The following is a 20,239-nucleotide window of genomic DNA, read 5'->3' on the forward strand; positions in this document are numbered from 1 at the left end:
TCCTTTATTTTAAAAAAACATGCATAAGTCATGCAATTCATGCAACTCATGCATCTCATGCACCTTACATTAAGGTTATTTTCAAAACATTCTTTCAGAGGAAAATTTTACTCGGAATATACAGTATATGTAACGTATACTACATTATTTCGAGTAAAATTTTCCTCAAAAAAAATGTTTTGAAACGTAACTAACTACTAACCTTTACACCAGCAGCGCCAGGAGCCCGCCAACATTTCCCGCCTAAGTGTGTCACTACCCGGCACTGTATCAACTGCCTCGACCATTGCGCATGCGCGAAAAAAGCGACCCATCTAGCAACACTGCTTCGATGCCGTCTTTATCTCGTCAAGCGTAGCGTAACGTCGTCCTTTCATGGGCCTCTTCAGTTTAGGGAATAAGAAAAAGTCACAGGGGGCCAGATCTGGGGAATACGGTGGCTGCGGCATCATTAGTGTGTTGTTTTTGGCCAAAAAGTCGCGCACAAGCAACGATGTGTGAGCAGGGGCGTTATCGTGGTGCAAAAGCCAATTTTTGTTCTTCCACAAAATTTTTGTTCTTCCGAGCGTTTCTGGCGGATTGCTTCGCGCAAATTGCACATAACTTGCTGGTAATATTCCTTATTGACCGTTCTACCCTGTGGCAAGAACTCATGATGCACCACGCCCCTGCAATCGAAGAAAACTGTCAGCAAAACTTTCACATTCGACCGAACTTGGCGCGCTTTTTTCGGTCTTGGTTCGTGCGGCAGCTTCCATTGAGATGATTGAGATTTGGTTTCCACGTCATAACCATAAACCCACGATTCGTCACCAGTTATGACCCTCTGGAGCAAATTTGGGTCGTCGCGGACAGAGTCCAACATCTCATTAGCAATGTTCATGCGATGCTGTTTTTGGTCGCAATTGAGCAATTTTGGTACGAATTTCGCGGCGACCCGTCTCATGCCCAAATCATTGATAAAAATCGAATGGCACGAGCCAATCGATATGTTTAGGTCCTCAGCAACTTCTCTAACGGTGATTCGACGATTGGCCAATACCATTTTCTCCACTTCATTAATTTTTTCGTCTGTTGTTGAAGTGCTCGGGCGTCCGGCACGCTCTTCGTCGTTCACATCTTCTCGGCCTTCTGAGAACATTTTGTACCACCGATAAACGTTGCTTCGGTCCAAGGTAGCTTCTCCGTATGCCACAGTCAACATTCGGAATGCATCCGCGCACTTAATTTCGTTTTTCACACAAAATTTGATACAGGTTCTTTGATCCATTTTTTTGAATAGGTAAAAATCGAAGACGATCCAAAACACGTGCAAGCAAAGCAGCTGTCAACAATTAAGTGAACATTCAAAATGGCCGAGCTTGTCGGCATAAGTGAGAGACATGAGTACCAACATAACGCCACAAAAAGATCGAAATTCGAATATACGTAACCCGCGAAAATTCAAAATTCGCGATACTTTTTGAACACACCTCGTACGTGTGCTACTTGGGAAAATATCTAACAATTTTTTTTAGCATCTAGTTTGATGTCACATTAAAGTGTAATTCTTACTCTTTCCAACGCATATTTGATTGCTCTGATTCGATTTTTTTCGCCAAAATAAAACAAATTGAATTTTGTTTTCTTTTTTTTGAAATTTTGATCTGTCATATTAGATCGGCCATTTTAAATTTTGAAAATCTGCAGATTCGTAATCAACGACCCAAAAAACTCGAATACAAATTTTAAAAACAATCGGTTCGATACAAATAAATGTGACACAAAAGATAAAAAAACATAAAATTTCCATTTGCTCTATTTCAGCAAAAAAAAAATCGGATCATAGCAATCAAATATGCGTTGCAAAGGGTAAGAATCACATTTTAATGTGACATTTAGCTAAATACTAAAAAAAAAATTGTTAGACATTTTATAAGTCATGGAAAATGGTATAAATGGTCAAAAACTTCATTTTTTGCACTTTTAAATTAAAATATTTCAAAAATTTAACGTGATACGACATTTTTGCGGCCAGATTTGTAATCACCGCATCAAAATTTATCAGAAACAACTTTGTTTACTTTAAAGCTAAAAAAATGTTTAATTTTTGTCGACCAGTGTAATGTAAATAGAATTACGATTCTTTTGTTAGTACAGTAGAACCTTTTTAACTTTGGCCCACATAATCTTTGCATTCCTTTACACGTACTTCACAAACACTATTATCATACCCCTTGCTTTTACAGAATACCCTCACCACAGTACGAATCTACCAATCACCGTGTACTTTGCTTGCGCAAGTGATTGGTGGGCTTGTGCTATGGTGAGGGTATTCTATAACTTTGGCATTCTGCTCTTATCGTCCCATAGGATTAAAGTTAAGAAAACTCAACTATAATAAATTCAAAATATACGCGAATAAAATTATATTTGCGTGTGTGTGGTAACCGAGTATCAGCGCCGAAGGATACCATTTCTGCCGATGCGAGTACACATACATACCATATACACGTATGCATACATACATATGAATGTTCTTCCATATACACATACATATACATATACACGTATACATACATACATATAAATGTTCGTAAAAATGAAATGATATTCGTAAAAATTGAAGAAATTTCGGGATTTTAATCCGTCACATTCGATCGGCCATTTTGAAATTTGAAAATCTGTCTTCAGATTCGTAACACTGGTCGACAAACATTTTTTTTACTTTAAAGTAAACAAAACTGTTTCTGATAGATTTTGATGCACTGATTATAAATCTGGGAGCCTATTCTCGAAAAATATCGCATACGAAAATACTAGGGAACTCTGTAATATATGTAACGTATACTATAGTATTTTCGTATATTTTCGTATGCGATATTTTTCGAGAATAGGCCCCGTGGCCGCAAAAATGTCGTATCACGTATTCTTGATGCTGAATAATAACAATGGTCGACACCATTTTGGCCTTAAAGAAAATGAAGTCGTTTTTGGTAGATTTTGATGCGCTGATTACAAATCTGGCCGCAGAAATGTCGTATCACGTCAAGTTTTTGAGATATTTTAACTTAAAAGTGCAAAAATGAGGTTTTTGACCATTTAAACCATTTTCCACGACTTATAAAATGTCTAACAATTTTTTTTCAGTATTCAGCTAAATGTCACATTAAATTGATTCTTACCCTTTCCAACGCATATTTGATTGCTATGATCCAATTTTTTTTCGCTGAAATAGAGCAAATGGAAATTTTTTGTTTTTTTATCTTTTGTGTCACATTTATTTGTATCAAACCGATTGTTTTGAAAATTTGTATTCAAGGATTTTTCGGATCGTTAATTACAAATCTGAAGATTTTCAAAATTTAAAATGGCCGATCTAATATGACGGATCAAAATTTCAAAAAAAAAAAAAAAAAAAGTTCAATTTGTTTTATTTCGGTGAAAAAAATCGAATTATAGCAATCAAATATGCGTTGGAAAGGGTAAAAATCACACTTTAATGTGACATCAAGCTAGATGCTAAAAAAAATTGTTAGACATTTTATAAGTTGCGGAAAATGGTCAAAAACCTCATTTTTTGCACTTTTAAATTAAAATATCTCAAAAACTTGACGTGATACGACATTTCTGCGGCCAGATTCGTAATCAACGCATCAAAATCTATCAGAAACGACTTCGTTTTCTTTAAAAAAATGGTGTCGGCCATTGTTATTATTCAGCATCAAGAACCGCTGTAATTAATATAGACCTTCTAGTTTCATGTTTTAATTTTGTCAGTCTGATATAACGTAATTTAAAAAAAATAAAATGATTGGAGTAATTAATAAAGTATTTGAATAATCATTAAATTAATAACTATCAATACTTAATAATAATTATTTTTTATAATTACTTTTTATGTCAGAAACATAAAAATCCTTATTTCGCAATTGTGAAATGATAAATCTTAATAATTCTAACAGTAATAATTAGTAACGTTCTTAGAAATCAGCTGTGTAATAAAAATCAATATTATGTGAAATTAATGATAAATGACAAACCGATGAATATGCTGTACAATTACGGGTTTGAGCGTGCGAATTCTACGCCACATTACTTATTATCTTTGATCGGTTATAATTCAAAAACTACTGTAGCCTCGACATTTTTGTATTAGAATTTTTGCTTCACTTTACCTCTGGAATACGCTGTTAAAATATTGCTTGATAGTTGCAAGACACCCATATATATGACATGTATGTATAAATGTATAAAGAAAATTTGTTGCTGAAATTTTTCTTTCTAGCAAAGTTCATGGTGACAAACATTTTATTCAATGTGCATATTTAATAAGGAAATAGGAAAGTCTTTATGGGGAATAAAGCAAATGGCATAATGTATTCAAAATTCATTTTATGTTAAATCCGTGTAAGAGACACGTCATAACAGAGTATATTTTTCTCGAATCAATTCGGAGAACCGTTGAAACATATACACACAAGCACAAACACACACACACACACACACACACACACACACACACACACACACACACACACACACACATACACACATTCACACAATTATATTTTATTTATATACATTCATCGTTGCGGACCGAAGAAAGTCGCATAAGTATACGTACCGTAAATATCACCGTCCTAATCGTCGTAAAATTCTTATCAACGATAATCAATAAAATGTTATCATTACGTAACATTTATCCCTACCTATCGATCCTTGTTTCATTATTTCCGAGATTAAGACGTATGAAATAACCGGAGGAGTAATTCGTGTGCGCATCTGCAATCTTAACAATTTTTGATACTTATATCAGCTATCCTAAACTATGATGTCATAAAAATATATGTATTATCACGAAAATAATAGAAAAATTAATTAAACAGCAACAGCAGTTAATGTTTAAATATTAGGTACTTAGATTATTAATCTTTAATATTAAATACTCTCTCTGTTCTAATTAAATCAAAAGATATATCTTTTTCTTTCTCTTCCTCTCTCAAACTAAATTTTATTATTTGAATATTTTTTGAGATATGTGACATCATAATTTAAGATGTGGATATTCGGTATCTTTAATACCGCCAGGGCCGTACAGAAAACTTTCAAGACTCTAGTACAAAAGGGTTAAACTTATCTGTTCATGAATTTAGAAACATACTCTTCGTAAATGAGTGATTAATATTTCAGGTCATACGCTCTTCTAGCTAAAGGATTAAAAACTGAAAAGTAATAAAGAATGTATCTCTGCTCTCTATCTTTTCTTTATCTATTTTTATCTATCTGATTCTTTTCTTATTACTCAGTGCACAAGAATATTTATATAATGCTATTATAACAATATATATAATCAATAATTGCTTCCTAGCAAACATTTTAGTTGTGACACAATAACAATGCAACGATAGTTTGGCAACAAACTTGGAGCAGATCGTTTATCTCATAAAGCATTTACAAATTCATAACAAATGCAAATCAGATTTCGATTAGATTTACTCTAACGGCTATATGCTAACAGAGATACGCTAACAAAGTAGTGTTAAGTTTAAACCAAATCTGTGTCCAAAACTGAAAACAGATCAATATCAAACTCTTTATATAATAATTTTTATAGAATTAAAAATTGTACTATCAAAATGCATCTCATTTATTTTTGTCTTCAAACTCAATTTTAAATACTCGCCTTCAAAGTCATTTCATTGAAATATATAAATGAAAAATTTCATATTACCGCGTCTTTTATTTCATTGTATTCTTTACTTAGTAAACTGCAAAAGTAAACTGCATCGCATCAAGCTATCAGCGGTACTATTAGCGAATGAGCGACTTTAATGAACACGGATTTGCCTGTCATCCGTACGTTCGATAGATTTATTTACTGTTGGTTGCCAATCTCTCTTGTATTTTAATCATTAAATGCGGTTACATTTTTATAAGATGTTTACAAATACTATTTGCAACAGCAAAAATAAAAATAATCCTTTACATGTTCATGAATTTAGAAAGATTCTTCGTAAATAAATGGTTAATTTTTAAGAACATACGCCTTTCATTAAACTTAACTACTTGGCATTTGTCATCAACTTGCTTTCAATATGTTCGATACATAATTACTATTAGCTGCCACTCTGCTGTATATTTTGCCGACAGAGATTGTTGCATATTGATGGAAGTGTGCTAATAGAATTAATAATAACAAAGTATGTTTCCCATTTTAGCTTTTCTATTAACATAATCTTTTGCTAACATATACAATTGCAGAAAATGTTATAGGGTTAAATTATCAGGCAATCATTATCAGATTATCTATTATAAAAGTTAAGTATGACAATAAAGATTTTATTAAATTTAAAATATTATTTTATCAATTTTAAATATAATTCAGATAGAAATTAATTTGGATATAAACAAAAATAAATAGTTATATCTTATTCGAAATTTCAGGACCACTTAGCATTTGAGGCCCTTCTAGTGCAGTATGTGTGTGTTGCACGACTCTGTGTGACGATCTTACATCTCGTAACCTCTTATAGAAATGTAATATTAGCAATATTAAATTGGTCAGTAATTATTACTTATTTTGAGTATTAAAGTACATAATGGTTAGTACATTTAACATTAAAAATAAGTAATGATTACTAGCAAATACTACTGCCAGTATTCAGGGTTGGGAAAGTTGTAACTTTGTAAAAATATCTAGTTACAATTTTTTTCTTCACAAAAATAACTAGTTACAGTTACAAATTACTGAATTTAAAAAATAACTCGTTATAGTTATAGTTATTCAAAAAATAACAAGAAGTTACTTTTCTGTTTTTCTTGTAATATTTTAAAGCATTAATAATTTAAATACTAGACTTTTACATTTCTAACATCACTCAATTATTTTATTTATATTACAACGTGGTGTCAAGTTTAAGGACGCTATTGCTTGAAATTTAGTAAGAAACAAACATAAAATTATTCCTATGTCTATTTGTGTCATTTGCTGAAGAGCATTCACGTAAAGTATCTTTAATTGTATGAGATGCATGTGACATGTCTTATTAATTACTTATATGCATGTACACATAAAAGCTATATGAACTCTGTTCTAAAATCTAACCAATCACGTTAAAGCTGCATTTAAAAACATCAGCTAAGTACCCTCATATACATATATCATTTTATTTTTGTTGTTTACCAATTGTTAAATAATGATAAAATGATACATGACACCACTCTGGTGATGTTTGTAAATGCAATCTAAATTGACAAATGAGTTTGAAATATGTAAAATAACTATAAAAATAACTATTAATTTAGTTACTATTTACACAAATAATATAAGTAAAGTTATAGTTACAGATGGAAAAAAAATAACGAAGTTAAGTTACAGTTACAAAAAAAGTAGTTCTAACTGTAACTTCATTACAAGTAACGAGTTACTTCCCATCCCTGCCAGTATTATATTTCTGTAAGATCTAGAAACGCATGAAAGAATTAACTCCTCTTACAGCCATATCGATAAGTTTCGGTAAGTACAGATATTCCAACATCTTTTCTTTTAAAATTCTCTTACATTATATTCTTCGCCCGACGCCCCCCCTCCCCCCTCATCGTTCCTTGTGAGCGGTTCGCTTATTTTCCTTTGTCTACTTATTCGCCTAAATATAACTGTCTATCGATTCAGATAATTACCTTAGCTATTTGCCTCTATCTACATACCTATCTATATATATTATAAATTGCTCCCTACATCATTATAAAGTATGTACAAATTTTTCAAGGATTACTCGCATGTTTTCTTAATATTCATAGGCCACGGATTATACAGGGATTAAAGGGGCGAATTTTCACGTGCGGGTCGCCTCTTACTCATGTTTAATCGTGTTGCTTAAATAATTGCGTGCCTCTTGGAATTACTATAATTGGGCGAGTTTCTTTGTGTAGGTTCTATCAGTCAAATTTTTCGTCGTGTCGATACAAATGTCATACAATCATTTTTCAAGCATGAGGCTTGATTAGAAATCACAACGCGATATTGAAATCGGTAATTTCATTATCAGACCAAAAATAAAATAATATAATTTACAATGTATTTCTCTTATTTTTCGAAACAAAATTAAAATATTTCTTATTTATTTTATACAATTTATACAAACAAGTATTGTACAATCAGTGTCGTATTAATAAATAGTATTTGAATGGGCTTATAATTCAAGATAGTAAATTGTACAATAAAATTTTTTTAGTTGAGTAATAAAAAAAATTTTTAAGAAATTAGAAAACATTAACAAAAATTGTATACCTAAGAAATTAGATATAAATGATTTTTTTTAAGCAAACTCATGGAAAATCAACTTTTAAAATCATGAAATGTATAAAATTTTGATGATTGTGATAAAAAATTAGGGTTGTAAAATATAAATAATAACAATTTTATATATAAGAATTTCTAATCTAATATAATTTCTGAAAAAAATCTTACCCAGATTACATCTTACAAAAAGCTTAAAATATTTTAACCCAAACAAGTTAATGCGGCACTGCGTACAATATTATTTTTATTTCAATATGATTATGTTTATAAATTAACAACCGCTCGATAAAGCAATAGCATTAAATGTAATTTTTGCTCGATAAAGTTCTTAGTATTGTTTAAGCATTAGATGAGTAGCCAAAAAAGCCTCGGACGTATTTTTCATTTTACGCGCGTGTAAGAAGTATCCGTCAATTATGTCACTCTGCCCTGAGCATCTTTACATTGACGATAAGTATAGAAAGTTCTATTAGCGTGCTGACGAATCAGCGAAATCTTAAGCTTTCCAATATCAAGCATTTTCATCATACGCGATAATAGACCAATCGCAAACATATTTTCTTTTTTTCTCGACCGATCGACATTCACGTCGTAACATAAAAATTACACATTCATACATGCTTTTTTCGTTATGTTACTTATACTTTCAGTAATGTAATCTCAATCATTAAAAAGCTAAATTACGCGCTACAAAATTGCCTCTGGCTGAGGCGTTCCAGTGATAAAGCTAGTCTACGTGACAGCCTTAGTATCCTGGATTCATCTTGAATCCGAGAGATAACACGATAAGTTTCCTGCGTATTGCGATACCGCATATGTGTCGTCGTACCTTCTTTCTCATTTGTTGGTTGCTCCTTCTCGTTAGGACTCTAACTGAGCCTCGATCAACAAGATAGTGCCTCGTCATCTCTCAATATTAGAGCGCAATTGTCCCAATTTGTCTCAATCATGCATCATCATGCAATATAATGTGATTAAACGATTAATATATAACAGAGTACCGTTCACAATTCTAGCGTCGTCGAAACGATAAAAAAAGAGACATGACATTTGTTGAAAAGCAAGTATCGCGCTGAAAAGAATCTCTGAAAAACTCGAATACAAATTTTTTGTACTTTGATAAAAAGATCGAGATCGAAAAGCAGCTTAACGGATAACGTGATAAACAGATATTAATTTTGTTACAATAATTCACAAACACCATATATTCTTTTTTCGCCAACATTGAACTTACTTTTGAAACGGCGATATTTTCTAAACAACGAAAAAAAATTAAAAGATCTCCGATATTCATGATCGACATACAATTTAGACTTTGAGTGATCCTATGCATAATAATCACATAAACATCACATAAAATTTTCGCGGTTCCATCTGATTACAATCATTCGATTCGTTAAGTAGACGCTTATAAAACTAAGCTTGTATGAGGCTTTCTTTCAAATCTCTTCACAAGAGATTTATTCGTCCTACGTTATCTAACCACGCGTTCATCTATGTCAAGTTAACGCGTGTTGGTTATAAAGTTACGACTTATCCGCTGTCGTTTGCGGAATTTCGCAGCTTTATCGTGTGTTTGCGTATACATTACATACGTAGAGAGAGCTTCATGGTTATTCGCTATATCGATGTTGTTCACCGAACGCTTTGAAAATTTCGTCTCTCGCGAGCGGGAGAGCTGTCGAGTGATTTATCGAGCAGGAACGATTGTCAGTTTTGTCGGCAGGATGTGCATCATCGAAAGGTCCCATGGATCACGAATATGTGTTGCCGTTGCGCGAATGAGATCGATTTCGATCACCGACAGGACTTGCGGCTGACGTCGCCGCTTCGTGTGGAGTCCCGTTTTTGCATGTATATCAATGCCGCAAGTACAGTACTCGTGAAACGACTGGTGAATAAGTAGCAAATCTCTAACGATCGGTCAGAGACATTTTCCGGGATTCTGAGAACACCAGTGCGGCCACATAGACTCTGTCTTGATGCCTCTGCTGTTCAGCACTTCGATGTGTGCGGCTAGTCTGGTGTAAACGTTCTCGTCCGTAGAATAACTGTTCGTTGGTAGATCACTCCTGGAACAAATTTTCTTGTGAGATTTCTAGATTCTTTAGAAAAAAATCACTTTATTTGTGCTGTGTACAGTGTTGCGTTCAGATAACTTAAAATTAGATAAAGATAATATAAATATAAATATATTTTATTATGTGAACGTATCATAAATAAGATACAAAAAATTTAATTCTTTTTATCTAGATGAAAGATAAAATTATGGTTTTATCTAGATAATTTTTGTTATTATTTTCCTGTTGAGATAAATTATAACTTGGAGGTTGAAACTAATACTTCATTATCTCATTGTTACATTAATTTGAAAAAGATAATACTTTTTTATCTAAAATAAAAATGAAGATAATATATATTATGATCTAAAAACGAGGAGCTTTATCTAGACGATTATCTAAATAATTTTATATTATAGATAACGGCAAATATTGGCTATATGATTATTTACCATAATCGTTCAGCGAGTGCTGACGCCCTGGGCCATAGTCGAGGTCCCAGGGACGATTGTCCGGTCTGCTCGCTCCAGATTGCCGCCTCACCGCCAAGCACTAAAGGTAACTGTTGCGGCGGATAGTCTTTCCATGGACGGTGATTGTAGACAGTCTGCCAGGTGCGGTATTCGCCGCATGCGGCCTCACCGCTCTCTCGCCATCTGCCAAAGCCGCAGTCTAGGTACCAAGCATCCACATGCGACAGGATCACCCGGAAGCCGTCCTCCAATAGATCCGGCGTTTCCGGCCAGTTGCTACCGCCCCAAGATTGAATCACATGGATTTTCGGATCGAAGTGCATCATGATGTAAGGCCTCTTGGTTAATGGCGAGCTCCATAAGATAACCGCTTTCGGCACCTTGTCGTGATTCGCCCGAATCAGTCGCTGCAACATCTTTGTCTCGAATTCCGCCCAAAGCGCATGATGATCCGTCATGTTCTGCGCCTGCATGGCCAAGGTGATATTGCTGTATTGCGCCCAACATTCGAGATTAACTTCATCGCCGCCTAGATGCACCAAATCGCGCACTTCAGTGAGATCCAACAGTTCCCGATATAAGCCTTCGAGTATCCGATACGAGTGTTCATTTATAGGGTTTAGCTGGCCACAGTTTGGCTCGCCACAGTACGAAGACCACGGCTGCTGATCCACACACAAAGCCAGCTCACCGAAACCATGTTCCGCACCTGATTATCATAAAAATATCGTGAAAATACTAATCTAATTATATCAACAAGAATTAACACTCTGCGATTTAATCGGGGATCCGAAGATAAAATCAGACGAATTTTCAAATTTGAATTATTCGTTAGACGGTACACGAGCTGCGTTCATTTTGATGCTCACAGAATTTATAAGCATCATCTATTCTTGTTAAGTATTTGATAAATAACAAGGAAATGATTCCAGAAGCGTTGTGAGCATTAAGTAGAACGCATCCGCGAAAGGAATCGTCTCTGCTCTCTAAAAAAATCGTTGATAGTGAAAATTTATCAGTTAATCTGACGCCGCATTTCGCCAGCCGTGTTTTGTACAGCGATAGGTAAAAATAAAGCGTGTCCCATCATCAGCGATCCGGTTAAACCATTTTTTAGTCTTTATTTTATAGTCTCTGCTATTTTTAGCCTTTATTTCGATACATAATGTAAGTAAAAAATTATGTTCATTATAATAAATATAGGAATTCAGAACAGATCTATATTTGAGATAACAGAACAGTCTGTACAAGAAATTCGGTCTTCTCTACACGAGCAATCGCAAGATTTATTTTATGCTAAAATTTTGGACATAAACTCAAGCAGAACAAAAAGTCATCACAACATCAAAATGACTGCAAAATAAATTTATAAAAATCACTTTTCGATCAATCACGGTCCACTTTAATGTTATTTTCTCGTTATTGTGACTCGTTTTGCTTGAAAAACTTGAGAAAGTGAGGTCAAAAATAAGCAAAATAACGAGAAAGATGCCGATGAAAATTTAACCAACACTTCCGATTATTTACCTTTAGAAATGTGATAGACTTTTTAAGTAAGCAATTTTACAATAAAATACAATTTTTTTTGTTAAAAAAACAATTTTTTTCGATTTTATAAAAGAATGTCACAAATACCAACATATTACTTTGTTTTTTAATATTTTAAACAAAAGTTAAAAGTAAAATTTTAAGAACATAAGTACAAACTAGAAAATATCTTCTACCGATTGTATAGCGATTTTTATAATACTGTTTCGTATTTTATAATAATAATTAATGTTCGTATGTTATAATAATTAATTTTTTACAAAATAACTCAAAAAGATCATCTGAGAAAATAAGTCCCAAAACTGATACAGTAAATAGTATTTAAGACAGAATTTAAACACGTAGGTCCCGTAGTGGAGTATTATAGTTGAGATGTAACTAAATAATCCACGTATAAAAATAAATTGATATACTAAATAATAAAATATATTTTCAAGTATTAAATATCAAAGTTTATAAAATTAAAAAGCTAGAATTGAATCATCTTTTCTATATGGTTTTTTAGTACCTTATTAGTGCACACGTGGATCTGTTACGTTCAATGCTATTTTTCTCATCTTAAGATATTAAAGACAATGTGAAAAAATTCATTAAACATTTGCCAATATTGTAATTAAAGATTTCGTAATTATTATTTGCTTTACGCTGATTTTAAATCGCTCTATAAAAAAAAATAAAACAAAGGAAAACAGTTTTTATAAACAAAATAGTTTTAAAAAGCTACAAACATGTAAAATGATCTAATATTATCAATGATATACTCACTATTATTTAAACTATGCAATTTGCAAAAAAATGGTGCAAATTTTATTTTCTCTTTTTAGAAAATCGTTAACAGATTTAATATTTAAAGAAGCCATAAAACTATTATTTTTTTAATTATCTGAGCAAATTGTTTTTATCAGTATTAATCCTAACTCTTCACACTTGTTTTTTATTATCTTCCTCCTCACCTGTGGTTTTGTGAAATCTTGTAACTGTTATGTACACACACACACACCAATGTCGTGCACGACCCACACTTACACAGTTCGATAATGTCAAAATGACCATTCATAGCTATGAATCATATTATATATTTCACTTTCTAAAAAACGAACGATATAATTCATAGCCGAGGAGATAACGGGCGAGTTTCGGACAATTGCCGAATGTTTGTACACATGCATTCCTTGAAAGGCGATAAAGGGTCCGACGCCGCGGCGTCGGACTCTTAAACCATAAAACGATGACCCGGGAACGGCTATTGTCGCGTTCGTCATCCTAGGTGCGGCGATCGTTGTCTTAGTTGTTCACAGCTCATTCGTCAAACTAAAAACTGGTCGGTTTCGATTTGTTATCCTGGACGTACGCCTACCCGACCTGAGTGCCAATCAGGACGAAGGGTCGGGAATCAGAAGTTATAAGAACGGCGTACCAAAGGATGAGGGATCGATTCCATCAGATTACGAAACGCGCAACAGAAATCGCTCGAACGTGTCAAGTCCGAGCCTAGCAGTGTCCGAACGGTCCGATCTTCCTCGACTAAGAATATCTAAGCGAGTTCGCGACTCGGGACAGCTACCCCTAGGCGTCGTCTCTTTAGACTCAGGGCCGCTGCTTCCCTGAGGCGTTTGTCGCGACGAAGCGTGTCATCTCACGCACATACAAAATATCACGTCACACGTGAACATTGATTATCATGCGAGTGGATTGAACCTTTGTTACTTCTCAAAAAATAAATTTATAAACGAAAGACGAAACTCAGTGAGTGAATTTTAAGTGATTCCCCACACTACAGTAACTTTGATACACTATTATATCTCTAACAGAAAGCATATTTTTTAGATCATAATATATGAAATCGATACCTCAGAGTCTTATAAAGACAATAAATGAGACTCGAATCAAAAATATCTTATTCTCAAGTAATTACAATTTTTTAAAAGATTTTTGTTGCAAAAATTCGCAAAAAATGAATATTTTGAATAGTTAAAGTTTCTTTGAACCTCATAGTCTTCAAATCATATTATAAAAAAGTTATATCAATGTAAAAAATTGCATTGTACCCATGCGTGAGGAGCTAAGGTTAATACAATGCAATGTTTAATTTACGAGAAATAAAAGGATGTCGCTTTAGAAGGTCTACATATGCTAATATTGACAACATTCCTCTATTATCCTTTTTCCTATATTTAGATATAAACCTTTTGTGATTGTCATGTTATTAAATAATATTTTTTAAAAAAACACCATTACACTATTTTTTCTCATAAATATTAATCATAAACTATTTAAGCTAAAAAGATTTTTTATGCACGTATAAAAAAAGTTGTGAATTTTTTAGCGTAACAGACAAATTTTGTTGTTCTATTTCAAATTCAGATACGTACAAAAAATATGAAAAACGTTTCAGATCAAACAATTGTGAAATTACATTCTGAGATGTTGGAAGAGAGTGTACCCAAATTTTTTCGGATTTTTCAGAGTCCAGAAACCCTTTTAAAAATATTATGAGACACACAGTTGGACTAAGAAAACAATGAAAAAGAAACAAAGACCACAGAGGATTAATATTGCAAAAATCGATATCTATAAAAAAGAACTATATAATATTTATATATTAGAGAAATCGAAAAATAATGTCGTTTTAATAATATAAACAGTATATCCAGGGTAGACCATTTTAATCAATTCAGCCAACTTTCTCTGAAATTATTAATGACACAAATAAAATGTTTCAGATGAAAGTGGAACAGTTTCGAGGGGGATGTATTTTGATCACGTTTTTTCTAGATGAATGGCGCCAAAAAAATATAAAGATTATCGCCATTTTTTTTAATGGAATTGTTTGGTTTTCTTTATATAATTTTCTTTATATAATTTTCTTTATATAATTATTATTAATATTTTTCTATTTCCTTATTTAGTCTAATTTCTCTAGTCTGCGTATAAAAGTATTAAAAATAATAAAGTATTTAAATAATAAAAATGGCAATTTCGGTCGAAAGCAGTTCTTACAGCTCAATAATTTTGTTAGATGAATTTATAAACATTTACAAGATTTCCCAAACTGCGTATTGCATATTTATCGGACTTGAAATAGCTTTCAAGAAGAACCTCGAATGTAATATCACAAAATTAAATTGCTAATCAATTTAATAATTTTTATGCTTACATGCATCTCTACGATCCCCCTTTTTATTCCGAGAAACTATAAAGAATTTACTGCGAAAAATATTATCTCGATAAGGGTTTGAACCTGACTCCCCCAAATCTCCGGGCGGGTATCTTAGCTAGTTCGACCATCGAGACTTAAAGATAAAGTTATCGAAAATTCAATAATTTAGGAGATATCTTATACTTTATTCTTATTTTGCCCTAAAATGCAATCTCTGATCTATTAATTTTTTATAGTTATACCTTAATATTTTTATGCACAAACCAATGAGATCAATCAAATGATGTAAAGAACACACATAGCTTTTAAAAAATACAATTGCAATACAATTTGCAATATGTAATTACATTATTTTCAAGAGATCAGAAAATTAATAAATAAATAGATAATTATCACAGAAAATGATAGCAATTATATTATCGAGATAATACAATAAATTATATTAATAAAACTACATACTATAATACTTACATTATTTATAAAAAAAACGACATTACTTTCGGTCTTCCTACTCTCTAAATCGGATTCAGTATATTATTCACTGAAAAACAATGAACAGCTTGATTTCAGTGGTATACTTATAATTACATCAATCAATGACATATGACCTGTCTTTCAATGATAATACACTAATTTTAATCAGTGAGATCAGTGATAATACACTGATTCCGATTAGTGAAAGTACCCCCCTCTTAAGCAGAATCATTGAAAGATTGAATAATCAGTGGTTGATCACAGTTATTAGTAAGTCTAGCATTGTAAACCAGTAAGATTTCACTGATTCAAATTTAGAGAGTAATATGTCCATTTATTGATAAACTTACATCACAATAGGAGATTTAAAATCTTCTATAAAACTCACCCCATTGCCATCCAGCGCCGGCATGGGCTGGAGAATCGATCTCGACAACGATCCTGACGCCGCGTATCCTAGCGTAATCAGCCAGATCCTTCACATCATCAGGTGTGTAAATGTGATCGCCACTGTAAGCGCCCCATCTCGCCATCTCCGGAAACTGCGCCGAGTCGAACGGAAAACTCTGAGAGTCAGTAAGGTGCCAGTGCAACGTGTTGAGCTTCGTGGCTGCCATGCCGTCGATAACTCTCTTCAGTTCCTCGACCGAGAAGAACTGTCTGCCGGTGTCAACGAGAAGGCCGCGATAAGAGAACACGGGTTTGTCCTCGATAGAGGCTTGTGTGAGGACGCGAAGAGCACCCTGCTTGCCGGCAGCCTCGTCCCACCAGATCAGCTGGCTGAGAGTTTCGAGACCATGCCGCACCCCAAAGTAGCTTCTCGCCGTGATTCTGGCTTCTAAAATTTTCCCCCTCTGTGCGAGCTCCAACTTATACGACTCGTCGGTGTCCAGAGTCAAGATGATGCCCCGCGCGTTGCCAGCGCTCAGGTACACGATGAACGAATCGATACCGGATCGACTCTTGGCGTTCAGCACCTTGACCAGACTCCTGATGTTCCCTGAGATTAAAGGGACATCTCACATTAGAGGAAGCAGCGATTTCTTCCTCAACTTAATTACGTGAAGTAAAGTGAATTGTTTAGGATGTTCGGAATTTATGTAATTCCTTATTCTGTATGTAAATGCAATAAATAAAAGTTGTGATTTTAATACATTATGTCTGATTTTAAGGTGTGACTTCAAGTGCTGCGTTCAGGGTGCTAGGAAGTTTTTTTAGGAATATGTTTTTGAGGAAAGTAAAGAAATATTTTACAACATTACTTTGTCCTTGAATTATTATTGTTTAAAGATTAATTTACTATTTTAATTATAAATAAAAACTAATACTAGTTTTTAGCCGGAATTATTTTGAACCAGACAAAACGTTTCTTATAGATATTTGATGCTAAAAACGATACCGAAAATAAACTTTTTTCAATAAATAAGGTTTCCAAAATAATTAAGATTTATGCAAAAAATATTTGTTTTTGCTGTTTAAATTTTTTTGCAAAAAAGATTATTACCATTAACATTATCACAAAATTTTGATCAAAATATATGGAATGTCAAGAATATATTCCAATATAAAAATGTATTTTTTTAATTTTTATATCTTACTTTTTAAAAAATATCAAAGTTATGAAGAACTTAAATACAGTTTTTAAAATAGTGCAAATTTTTCAGCTATGATAATAAAGTTATATATACTTATGACTGAGGAGCTAGATTCTATGAGGAGATATGCATTCCGGTACTACCGGTTCCAAATTGGACCATCACCTGTTCCAAATCTGATACTCTTATTTTTGTCAATTTTTAGACAGAATTTTCAAAGTTTTTAGTGTATTTTTCTTTAGTATTAAGTAAAAACGAGCAATTTAAAAGTCAAAAATAAAAATTTTATTTATAAAAGAAATTGGCGACAGTTTATAATTAAAGTCAAAATCAATAAAATTTAATTATTCCGAGTCTGATAATTCATAATATTTTACTAATTCAACATTTTTAGGACCAGATCTGGTCGATCGATCACTAGTGCTACAATCAGGTTACAATTCTGATGTAAAGGTCCTTTTGAACATTGGAACAAATTTTACAATAATCCGCAAAAGTGATTACAAAACACTTGATATTTTTGAATTCTACACTCTTTAATTATCTTAAATCAATTAACACCTTTTAAATAACAATTTTCCATTTTTAACAAATTTTCGCACAATAACTGAAAATACACATTCTCGTCTATTCTATAAATGTTGTGACAGAGAACTGTCACATTGCTGTCACATGTTCGGTGTCTTATAAGGACTTTACATTATAAATGGCACACAAATCTGTTTAATTGTATTCATTTAAATTTAAAAAGTTCTATTTGGAACAAGGTTCGATTTACCCACTCTGCCATATATTAAATGTGTGTGTTATATTTAACAGAATCTATTATAACACTGTGTATGTGTATCGATAATCATAAGTAAAAAATTATAATTTAATCGTCACAAATCGATACAAATCATAGGCAAAAAATTTGATGTATTTTAGCAAAACTGAACTTATCTCTTCCATAACATATAATTAAATAGTAAAATATCCTGACCAAAAAATGCATTTTAAGGGGATGAACATGAATACATTCATAACTTCTAATCAGAATTTAAAAATAATGTTAATCTTTATTACAAAAAAATTCAAACATCGTAAAACAATTAATTTTTTGCTCATTAACGCCAATTATTTCCGAACCTGACATGCTGCTAAACATTGACTTTCGAAATTGTTTTCAACTTCCAAAAATCTATAAGAAATATCTTTCCTAGTTCAAAATGATTAAAAAAAGTATTTTTGGTAAACTAATGTAATTAATAATAAAAATCCATTTAACCTCTGCACGATTTATCAGTAATCACGATTCCGGATCTCCCACTGAAATTAATTTAAACATCATTTTAATCGCAATATTTGCAATTATCATTGAAATTACAATAATTATCTTGATAACTCTTGTCAGTTCTATTATATTTTTTCCGGGCACTAAAACGTTAAAAGAAAAAAGAAAAATCGAATTTTTTTTTAAACTAGTGCCATTTAATGAAAAAATTGTTTCCGATGATAACCGCAAATATTCTGATTAAAACATTTGAGTATTTAATTTTGCGGGCGAATCAAAATTATGATCAATGAACCGTAGAGAAGTCAAATAAATCTATTATTATTATTACTTATATTTAAAAAAAATAAGAAATCTGTCTTCTAACAATAATAAAAGAACAAAAGTAATTTATGGAAAAATATCTTTCCAAAAAATAACCTAAAAACTTCTTAAAAAGTCAACAATTTAGTAGAAAACCCCCTTAATATGTAAATTACGTAATCGTGCATGCGATACGGATGACTTTGATATACAGGATATCCCCTTTTAACTTTCAAATCGATATATCTCCAAAAATATGGAAGAACGAGCCATACAAAAAGATGTATAGTCTGAAGGGGGATAAATAATGGTAAAATCAAATTAATTCTCGAAAAACGTCGATTATTAAGATCCTATGAAAGTTATTGCCATTTTTAAAAATGGAATTATTTGTATTATATAATGCGATTCCTCTATTTGCTCTGCATATAAAAGTATTAAGATAGATTTAAAGAGAAATTAATTTGGAAAATATTTTATATTTTATTTTTGTAAATTTTGCTATAAAATATATATTTTGCAAACTTATTACTTTTTTATAATTTAATATTTTTATTTACAAAATAACAAAATAGATTAATTGATATAAAATACACGTTATTGCTTAAAAAAAAGTAACTGCATAATGCAAATTGTATAATTTTTTTTGAAAAGCAACGATGTGTTTTCTTTAAACTAATTGATTCATTTGATTATTTTGTATAAAAGTATTTAAGTACAATTAAGTATCTACTGTGTAAAACTAATAATTTACAAAATATTTTAAATTTTATGTAAAAATATACAAATAAGTAAAAAATATCTAGAAAATATATTGATTGATCGATAAATTTATTTGAATATTTTTATATTCAGGATAATAAGAGGAATCACACACATACATATTATCTAATAAAAAATCATATAATTTTATTTTAAAAAATAGCCATAATTTTTATATGACCTTAAAGATCAAATTTTTCCAAAAGTGATCATTTATCCATTTTCAAATTATATACAACTTTTGTATAAGACTTTACTTCATTCTTCCATATTTTTCTAGATATATTAATGAAAAAGATAAAATGAA

General features: G+C 31.9%; 1 protein-coding gene across 7 annotated transcripts in view; it reads right to left on the bottom strand.

Annotated features, from left to right (window-relative positions):
• Positions 1–4,354: 4,354 nt before the first annotated feature.
• Positions 4,355–20,239, bottom strand: part of LOC105204381 (probable beta-hexosaminidase fdl) — a 91,509-nt gene continuing 75,624 nt past the window's right edge. For all 7 annotated transcript variants that reach the window (XM_011173448.3, XM_011173450.3, XM_039452821.1 and 4 more), the window contains 3 exons: positions 16,388–16,999; positions 10,797–11,526; positions 4,355–10,356 (listed from right to left, as the gene is read on the bottom strand). In XM_011173448.3, the coding sequence (XP_011171750.1) occupies positions 10,209–10,356; positions 10,797–11,526; positions 16,388–16,999 (1,490 nt within the window). In that variant the 3' untranslated portion in view covers positions 4,355–10,208. The remainder of the gene's footprint in view (positions 10,357–10,796; positions 11,527–16,387; positions 17,000–20,239) is intronic.

This window comes from Solenopsis invicta, chromosome 8 (assembly GCF_016802725.1).
Source record: "Solenopsis invicta isolate M01_SB chromosome 8, UNIL_Sinv_3.0, whole genome shotgun sequence".
Classification (NCBI taxonomy): domain Eukaryota; kingdom Metazoa; phylum Arthropoda; class Insecta; order Hymenoptera; family Formicidae; genus Solenopsis; species Solenopsis invicta.